Here is a 10,759-nt window from a genome sequence, read left to right as displayed (position 1 = left end):
AAAATTCTATAAAAAAATCAAATAGGATTACAAAGTATTACATGTATACTTTTAAATCACAACAGTGTTTTTCACACACATTTTGAATGCTACTCAAGTTAATGTCAAATCGATATGGGAAAAATTATCTTCAGTTTAGGATACTAGGATTTTTTCAATGTTGATTTCTTCCATATAAATTTTTTATAATATATATATATATACATGTATATATATATATATCCAATAATAAAGTCAAGAAACACAATTAAAACTCGAATAACATTTCACTGTTAGCGCTAACAGTGAAATGTTATTTGAGTTTTAATTGTGTTTCTTGATTTTATTATTGGATCAAATTACTGTATCAAATACTGAATACTTTTTACAAACTATATATATAAATATATAAAACTATTGATGTTTTGTAACAATAACTTAGAACTTTTCACATAACACTTTGAACTATGCAACATGGCATGCATGTCATGAAATTGACATTAATACAACCTTTTAAAAATTCTTGTTTATATTAATAATGAAAAAAACATATCTTGTTACTGTCCAAATTGTTTTCTTTATCAAGATGTTATTGATGCAATAGGTCTTTCTTAAAACATTTATTACAAATTTAATTCTTTTTATAAAGTTGAAATAAAGATTTAATCACTTAATCTAGTTGGAAAAATTTGAAAACATCTTATGATTTTTTTGCGAGGGGAAACTGCCTGAATAAGGTAGTAATGTGAAAAATATATGATTCATATGTCATGTTTTTTGTTGTTTTTTTTTAAAAACTTTTTGTAAATAAAGGGAAAACACTTCCAAATGCATGTTACTGTATACCGTCAGAAATCCGTGTAAACAACCAGATTTATATGTAATAAACACTGTATTATTATCATACAAAATCCATGGTTGTTTTGTTGTTTCTATGCCAAAATAGATGTTTTCTGACATCATTAGACAAGGCACATCATGTTTACTCTCATACAAAAACATGTGGGTGTAGTCTTTAATCTTGATCACCATGGTGTCATAAACCTACCAGTGTGCATTGCATGATTCTGCTGGAGATGTCTACATATTCCTGTAATCTTAGTTTTGTAATAGCAAATAATCAAAGTGTTATTAGGGAGATCTCGGTAACAATGAATCTACCTGTCGTCTTACAAAAGCTTATCATGGTACTAAACGTAAACCTTTATAAAGAAAATCTGAACGAACATTTCATAGCCATTTTCATTCAAAAATTTTGATGGGATGGTAAATACAACAATAACATGGACATCTGCATATACTTATAAGTACACAAACATGTAATCCTTGACGGCTTTATTAAAACAATTGCCAGATGAAATTTACTACAAATTGAACACTAGTCTGTTCATCGATCTTGATAGAATCCAGATTCAGTCCTGAACTATGCTGGCATGTAAGTGAATTCAGTGCCATAGATAGCCCACTTTTATCTATTTTTTATTATTACATGTACTGGCTTGCAACCACTTCTTGCCAATTAAATACCAATCTTGCTCATTGTACAGGAAATAGTATAGTACAAGAAATATAAATTTGTTTTGTTAACAACAAATGTCTCCCCTGTTCCCCACATGGAAAGTATTCCAAATTACACCCCCTTCCTCCCCATAATGTACTGCATGGTATGGAAGAGAAAGCATGGGCAGAAACAGAGACATTATAAACAGCACTTTGTGCATTGAGGAAAAAGATGGAGACAAGATTCAACATCGATGTGACTATAATGCCATTGTTGTATAACTTTGATGCTGAAGTACCAGTAGGAAAGCGAATATACCCCTGTATATGAAAAAAAAACTATTAACGTAGTTCCACCCTCCTCTGACGTCATAAGATTTCCCAAAGTCAATTATGATTTTACAAGATTTATGCATGACAGGAAAAAAAATTTTGTTGGAGCCTTTTTCAATAGTTATTGTAAAAAATCTTATTCACCATAAAATATTTCAAAAGTCTAAGTTTTTTTATGAATAATCAATTATATGTTAAAGATATTGAATCCAAGGGCAATAACTCTGTTTTGTTAAATTATTTATTAAGTCCATTATTTGATTGATTTTCTTCAATTTTCACAAACATTTTGTATATATTTTTTAAAGAAACAGTTTCATGAAATTGTTATGAATACTATTATATCGTTTCAGCCAGTTTTTGTGAAACTTTGATTATGCTGTTTAAGGAAAATTGTTATTTTCTGACGTTGATACATGTATAAATGTACTGTCGATTGAAGAATCAACAATGAAATATAAGATTAAACCTATAATTCTAGAAGGGTGGAATTACCTTAAATAAATTACCTTAAACACTCCTCTTTTATCACTGTAAAGTGTAGGAAAGTATTAGATCACTGGGTCAGAACAATGTGAACATCATTAAATGATTCTGAAATAATGTACAAAATTTCAATGCTAATCGATAAGCCATATATGATAAGCCATATAGGAGAAGTGTCCACAGACTATTTTACATCCTCCTCAACTCTTTGATCCACTATAACTTTAAGGATGACAATTGGATCCTCTTGTACTGACACTATGCATATCTACAAATGACAATGAAGCACTGTACAAAGTTTCAAGTCCATCTGATAAGCCATACAGGAGGAGAAGCATTCACAAATTTTGTAACAGACAGACGGACAGAAAGTACAAAAAAACAGTGTCTCCCCCTGGAACAGTGAAGACATAATTAAAGAAGTGCAGTCAACCATGAAACTGTCTCATTATTTTTTGTTAGAATAAGTAAACCATGATGAAAGTGAGTACTTCATAAAAAAAACCTGAAGATAAATGATAAATAAATTGTTTGAAAATTGATACTTTAACTTGTACTTGTTGATATGACGTCACAATGCACTGCATTATTTATTTATCTGGTGTTAAATGTAATGAATAGGCGGATCAAATGCCAAGTTTAAAATACATTCAGGGATTTTTTAAGGGTCTGTAGATGACCGAACTTCGGTCCCATTTTCAATGCTGAAAAGCAGGTGTTTTTCCCAAAATGAGGCCTAAAAATTCCCAAATGATGGATGCTTTGATGAGAATATATGCCATGAGGGGCCATCCAACCTCAGTGCCGCTCTGTTGCAAAAAAATTGTGGAAGTATTTTCTCTGCCAAAGACCGGAAATTAAAGCTTGTTTAAGCCAGCCACATTGATAATAAAATATCAAATGGTTAACTTTTTGCTTGTTTTTCTTATTTATTTGTATGAAACAAATTCCCCAATTTCAATCAAATATCACTATTTTTCCCAAACTTGAGGGCTGGATTCAAAAGGTAAAAGAATCCTTGAAATTTAATCATCCGTATGCAAATCTCATACTGAATATATATAAAGTTTATACCCTCAGTATTCTATTCATTAGATTCCAAGTTATGATTTTATTTCATCTCCATTTAATTTAAATACCCTGATTTTCATTAGTCAGTTGGGGGACTTAAAAAGCATTAACTTCCTGTAAATATCTCACTTTAGATTCAGGCTTACTAGGTATTGAACAGGTTGCACCAGTCCTTGTCTCCCTCTGATAATTATTTTAGTCCCAAAACCTAAAAGTTAGGTAAAAAGTAATTTAAGGGGTTTCCATTTTCTTAGACCTTACCCTGTTATTTTTAATTATTTTCAAATACTTAGTGCTCTTACATACAGCTCTTACAGTGCAGTTAAAAAACAACAACAAAAACCTGTAGTTTGTTATTATACTTATGTCCTTTCTATGTATCTAATTATTCCTAAGGGTTGTTTTAAATTGTGTCATATGTTATTAGGGTTATCATATCATTACATAAGGTGCTATATATTAATAATAATAATCATGTAATTTAATTCTGACACTATGAATATTTTATTCACATGTATGTGCACATCGATTTTATATTATCTTTTCTTGTGTTGATAGGGCACTATATAAATCTTTTAATTACACATTTAAAGAAAGCTTGTTCCTATCTTAAGTTGGGGGTAGGTTTTTCATTATTATAAAACTTTATGGTCAGAGACAGGATTTTTTCCTCATCAGTATTGTATGAAATTTTATTCATTTCCCCCCTATATATGTTATTAAAGGACACATCTCGTGTTTTCAAAGTATACAAAATTATATGCATTTTGTCTTCCTTATGCTTATAGAAATTAATTGTAATAGTTCGTTCGCTGAAGTATTGCGATAATTAGCCACAATACGGACTTAAATCTAAGCCCCGATTTCAAAAAGCCTAGTTAATTAGATAGGTAGTCACATGGTACAGTGACGTCATATGCGACCTTCGTCGATCAACTTGTTGTAAAAGTAGTGTTAGATATTTTTAAAAACTCGGGTTTTAGGGGCCTAATAAATTTACCATGGATAACATTTATTTCGATGTTAACAAATTTCCCGAGTCTTATATCTTTTAACCACCAGTGCATACAAATAGCGACCCAAATGTAGCGAGTATGAAATCTGCGAGTAAATAATGTTTAGGCCTACATGGGATCACTGTCTAAACACAATATGGTAATGTCATTTCTGTAAAGAACTGTAATTAGCGTTGTTGCTTTTTGAAAATAAACAGTGCAATTATTATTAAATTTATTTTGGAGAAGTTAGATCTAAATTATGATACGATTATGTATCATTGACAACTAGGCCTACTGTCACGGGTGCATTTCGAGAGAAAAAATAATAATAAAAATTATCAAACTTATGGTGAAAATCCCAATACTTTTAGATTATTTTATTCAAGCAATTTTATTAATCATTATTTTTTTGTTATCTACACGTTGTTACTTAGGAAGTGGGAGCGCGGCGTGCTGTACGTTACATTGTAAACACGTACGCGTTCCTTAAAAAAAAAAATGAAAGCATTATAATTCAATTCAAAGTTGGGAAATATCATATTTCATTATTTATAATTGAAAGTTCAATTATCTTTTATCTTCAAATTTCTTTTTTAAAACTACCAGTTGGTAGACACTGCTAGCGAAGTTCTGCCTATATGGTGTTACAAGGTGAAGGTCAGTTGGTGCGTGTGTGTATTGAATTTGAGAGCAGAACGGAAAGCATAAGCCGTAGGCCTATATGTAACAGTGGGTAGCTTTGATAGAACCATTTTCTCGCAGTTTATCTACGTCTTTGTCCAAGTGCTTGTTTAAAAAAGTACAGGGACAAATTCTACTGGTTTTTTTATGGCAAAGTCGTTGTGCCGACAAAAAATATTCACGTCTTGTCCCTCATACCTTCCTTCGAAAATTGAAAAAAAACACAGTCCAAAGCCTCTCTACTGACAGCATGTACACCCTTAAACGGCACAAAACACCCTAATGCAGTGTTATTTACAAGCCGTTAATGTGATAATTGTTTGTTTGTCAATTAAATCTAATCTGTTAATGAAATGGCTAACAACTGTTTTCAAATCTTCTCGCTCGAGGTCGCATATGACGTCACAGATAATGGCGCGTAAAATATCGAAGAAAATATGCATATCGCAAGATTTGAATTTCATCGCTTTCAAACTCGAAAACTACGCAAACTGTTTCTTTTAAAACACATGTAAAGTAGTTTTAGGCATGAAATGAATTAATTTTGCTGAAAAAATTAAAAAGTTTAAAAACATGCGATGTGTCCTTTAATAGACATCATTGTAATCATTACAGTTGACTCAAGCCAGTCAAGGGGGCAGGTCTAAAGGCCGGAATGGAGGTAGTGGTACTCAAAAAAGTACCTATATATATATCTCCGCTAATACTCATCATTATTCATATTTTTATTCAGTAAAAAATCCCACAATCTACGGGGCAACACCGTTCAGAATATATATAACAATTTTAAAATCTAAGATGACAACTAATAGAAATCCCTGCCGGAATGAGCAGTGATCGAAAAAAGTTGGTTCCATAATAGAAGAATGGGTATCAAATATTTTACTATAAATCCTGTTATAGTTGATATTTTTTTATTTGGTAAAATTTCCCATACAGCATAGGGCAAGACCATTTAGAAAATATAAAAAGAGTTGTATTTATCTGCTGGAAAGTGTTTGAAAATCCTGCTGAAATGAGAAAATATGGGAAGAAAATGGAGAGGTCATATGGGAGTCGTTTTATAAAACCATATGGGAAATTTTACCAAATAAAAAAATATTTATCAATAATGAAATGTTAATATCTTATCAAATTCTGAAAGATTATGGGATTTTTTACCGAATAAAAATATAATGAGTATTAGCGGAGATATAGGTACTTTTTTGAGTACCACTACCTCCATTCCGGCCTTTAGTCTTACCCCAGTCAAGGTGCGAAATTCAGAAATCAATATAAATATTCTCAAGTGTGTCAAAACGGTCTGACAACCCCTCCTATTACATTCATATGAAAAATCTTTAAATATTTGGATGTTACCAGCAGGAGTTGACAAATAGAAATAATCAACATATGTTATGACTCAAGCAACTGTTTATAACATGCCCGAAAGGCGACACGTTTTCGAATATTATCGAATCCATGCATTTTGACAACTCATTTCACTACAACCACATTCAGTTTGATATGGAATCCCATAGCTTACAATCACTGAAAACTCACCTCTACAAAATTTATGTCTAAATTTACTGAAAAGCCTAGGAAACACTTCAGTTGTGTGTATTATCATCGACATCAGGTGGCAGGGGACAGTTTCTTTGGTTTTGAAACATGTGGATAGGGGGTATACACCAAAGTCAGATTATGACAGACTAATGAAAAATCATATTTCCCTTTTATGTCAATACTTGTATTTCATATTAGTGTAGTTAATAAATTGTGACCCTAAATTACATGTAATCTATAAATACTGGTGCTGGTGCACAAAACATGCTCTGAGCAGGTTCCCCTTTTTTGCTTTGATTTTCCCTCATTTGGGCTAATCCGCACCACCCCCACACCATCACAGTACCAAACATGGGGATTTAGACACTGTGCACAATCAAGAACCCTATCTGCCCTTCTCAAAAATCTACCTCTCATATGGGGCCATCCACCTTCCCTCACAGCTACAGACCTTTTGCTAGACCCTGCATGTTTTCACCGGAATTTCTTCAGCAACTGACCACGTGTCTTAGTTTCGTATTTGCACCCATCTATATGCTAGGAATCATGGTGACACCTACATGTTGTATATCAACATTTTTACTAAGCACTCAGCTACATTTGACATGCATCCTAAAATTATTGTATACATTTTTACACATGTAATATCACTTCAAATACAGGGCAATTCCATTTTTTGAAAAAGTTGACCGGGCCTATAGTGCGAAACTGTCCCCTGCTACCTTTAAGAATTCTGACATCTCATGTCATTGACGTCAACTCCCATTTTTGACAAATCTGACTTATTCTGAGTGAAACTACACCAATACATCATGTCGACCGCCCTAAATGTGTACGCAATAAAATTATTTAAAAACCCTACATTTCTGTGTATGATGTTGTCATTTTAGAGTGATGAGAGTGTTCGAGTAAGATCCCTGTGCCTAACAAATAATATTACAAGTATATTGTATCTATGGTAAAAGTGACCTTATATGTGGTGCTACATGCTGAACATGTAATCATGAGAACCTGTGTAGAAAATGATGGATTAGAGAGAGATAAAGGGACATAACTGCTCTTAAAATCAAGAAAATTTCCAACTTCACTGTCTACTTCTTTACATACTGTATATGTATAGACCTGAAATATGCTCTAATTAAGTAAACAACTCCCCAACAAGATTTTGAATACCTGTTCTCTTCTTACATTCTATTCTATGCCATCCTAATAGTGAAAACTAAAGATTCATGCAATTCAGTCAAATGTCAAAGGGGAGGTGGCTTGTTTACAAGTACCACCCATAAATGAGAAAATGGTGTTAACTGTGTTTTTTGTGTACAAAATGTCTCTAAAATGACTTATTTCTCTATCTGCAAGTATTTTTTCATAAATATGTATCATGGTGCTGAGAAGAAATGTGATCTACTGTACCTGAGACCTGTCAATCAGTACAATTTGTTAATTACATGTAGAACATGTAAAACTACATGTAATCTATGTAAAAAGAATACACAGTATATGAAGTACCCCAAATAACATTATTTTAACCACTAAGCTTATTTACATGTACTTACATGTCACTATGATACTTGACCAGATTCTGGTTTTCCATAGTACTAAAGCATAGCTTACCCCCCTTGACTCTGTTGTCTACCATTGTGACACTAATGTGATACATCTATTGAAATAAAGAGTTGTATTACATATCTAATACATTTATCTTGATAATATTAATGAAATTGACTGAATTCCATGGGTTTCAAAAAATGCCATTCTCTTAAAGGTGGCAGGGGACAGTTTCTTTGGTTTTGAAACATGTGGATAGGGGGTATACACCAAAGTCAGATTATGACAGACTAATGAAAAATCATATTTCCCTTTTATGTCAATACTTGTATTTCATATTAGTGTAGTTAATAAATTGTGACCCTAAATTACATGTAATCTATAAATACTGGTGCTGGTGCACAAAACATGCTCTGAGCAGGTTCCCCTTTTTTGCTTTGATTTTCCCTCATTTGGGCTAATCCGCACCACCCCCACACCATCACAGTACCAAACATGGGGATTTAGACACTGTGCACAATCAAGAACCCTATCTGCCCTTCTCAAAAATCTACCTCTCATATGGGGCCATCCACCTTCCCTCACAGCTACAGACCTTTTGCTAGACCCTGCATGTTTTCACCGGAATTTCTTCAGCAACTGACCACGTGTCTTAGTTTCGTATTTGCACCCATCTATATGCTAGGAATCATGGTGACACCTACATGTTGTATATCAACATTTTTACTAAGCACTCAGCTACATTTGACATGCATCCTAAAATTATTGTATACATTTTTACACATGTAATATCACTTCAAATACAGGGCAATTCCATTTTTTGAAAAAGTTGACCGGGCCTATAGTGCGAAACTGTCCCCTGCTACCTCAACGACGAAACTCTCAATCTTCGCAAAATTGTTTCCTGGCACGTTAATAATAAAAGGTCATGAGATAAAACTCTTCTTTGACTACGAATGCAACATAAGAATAAAACCAATTAAATACATACCGTAATATCCCGTATCCCAAACGAAGACGTAAATCTATGTAGATTTTTGGCATACAAATTTGCTTATAGCCTGTCTTTTTTTCTTCTTCAGTGTACCAGTTTCCATAGAAACCAATTAAGAGTCAGGTAATCCTTGCCAGATCTACATGTATTGCAATAAATCAATATAGATCTGGATATAACGAGACATAATCCTGAAATTTTCTTGGTGGAAAAAGTAACAATCGATGAAATATTGCTCACGAATGCCTTGAACCTTATTAAGCGAGTATATACCAGTACTGTACATGAAGCAATATTCTCCCAAATGCACATGCACAGGAGCTCACTGGTAAGTGGATGAAATACTAAGCAAAAGGCCCATGGGTCACAATGCTCACCCAAGCCACCTTCCCTCCTGTTCTTCAGTTCTTGGGAAGAATTTTAAAAGATCTTGATGAACCCTCTTCAATCCCATGACAAATTTTGACCTCAACCAAGCATAAGTCTTAAAAACTGAACTTGAATCTACATAACATGGTATTGCACATGCCTTACTGAGAAGATTCTTTTTAAAAAATATTCCTTAATTATATTCAAATGTATTTAGATTTGATCAGGTCCTTTATTAGCTTACCTATTTTTGTATTCTTACAAGGGAAAATTTATTCAAAAACTTCTACATGAAAAGAGAAAAATATCTTGATGTGGCTTGGATCAACTTGACAGATGTCGACATTTCATTTGTTAAAATACTCAATTTCATTCCTATGTTGATTTGATATATCCCAGTGAACTTGAAATAAAAGACACCACAGTCTTCCACTTCAACTTCATACATGTACATGGATATTTTATTGAACATAGCTGTTAACAGCAAATTTAACCAAGAACTCAACTTTATGACAAATGGGACGAGTATGAACAGCTTCTATATCATATATATAAATTATGTAGCAATATTCCACTATCACCTGCATATAGTGTTTATGTCTCTCAACTAATTCAATACACAAAAGCATGTTCTGAGCATGATAAGTTTTTAAACCAAGTTAAGCTACTGACAGATATGTTTATGTTGCAGGGGTTTCAAAAGTCTTATTCAAAGTCAGCATTTCACAAATTAATGATTTAATTCACAAATATAACCTGCCATTAGGTTCCATGCTGTCTGACGTGTTTAATACCAATTGTTATGCCATTCTTTACACCCTAATGTTTACTACGGATTACTCCATTTACCTATTAATATATAGGGCTCACAGCAAGTGTGAACTTTCAACAGAGGATGCTTACTCCTCCTAGACACTCAATTCTACTTCTGGTATGTCCCGGAGTCTATGTTTGCTCTACTCTTACTTTTGTATTCTTTATAGGAATTATGAGATTGATTATTGTTCAATATCTTTATTTTGTCATTTACATGTGATGTAAAATTGATCCAGGTTCTACCCAAACTTCTGGGTCCATGGAAAGAAAGAAAAAATGAATTCAGAACATTTGCATAATATATGATTTAGTATGTCCCTACTACTCTTGAATTTTTTTTTTTTTTAACCAATCCTAGTAAAATATGAATCTGTACTACATTGAAATGCTTGCATATTCATATATATATATAATAAGTGGTTCTTGATAAGAATATATT

General features: G+C 32.7%; 1 protein-coding gene across 4 annotated transcripts in view; it reads right to left on the bottom strand.

Annotated features, from left to right (window-relative positions):
* The window catches only part of LOC130052147 (uncharacterized), a 23,196-nt gene extending 13,721 nt beyond the window's left edge, over positions 1–9,475 (bottom strand). The window contains exons 1-4 of one of the 4 annotated variants that reach the window (XM_056156300.1): positions 6,591–6,636; positions 2,484–2,566; positions 2,322–2,343; positions 1–6 (exon numbers count right to left, since the gene is read on the bottom strand). The exon at positions 1–6 is cut by the window's left edge and continues 126 nt beyond it. Coding sequence is in view for 1 of the 4 variants with exons in the window: in XM_056156296.1 (XP_056012271.1) it covers positions 1–6; positions 6,591–6,663 (79 nt within the window). In the remaining 3 variants the exon portion in view is untranslated. Of the gene's footprint in view, positions 7–2,321; positions 2,407–2,483; positions 2,567–6,590; positions 6,666–9,011; positions 9,074–9,132 lie in introns of those variants that run through there. The other 3 variants (XM_056156296.1, XM_056156298.1, XM_056156299.1) reach the window with 3 other exon arrangements.
* Between the last annotated feature and the right edge of the window lie 1,284 nt (positions 9,476–10,759).

Source organism: Ostrea edulis, chromosome 2 (genome assembly GCF_947568905.1).
Source record: "Ostrea edulis chromosome 2, xbOstEdul1.1, whole genome shotgun sequence".
NCBI classification, from domain to species: Eukaryota; Metazoa; Mollusca; class Bivalvia; order Ostreida; family Ostreidae; genus Ostrea; species Ostrea edulis.
Note: the sequence above shows the minus strand (reverse complement) of the source record. Positions and strands in the feature narration are given on the sequence as shown.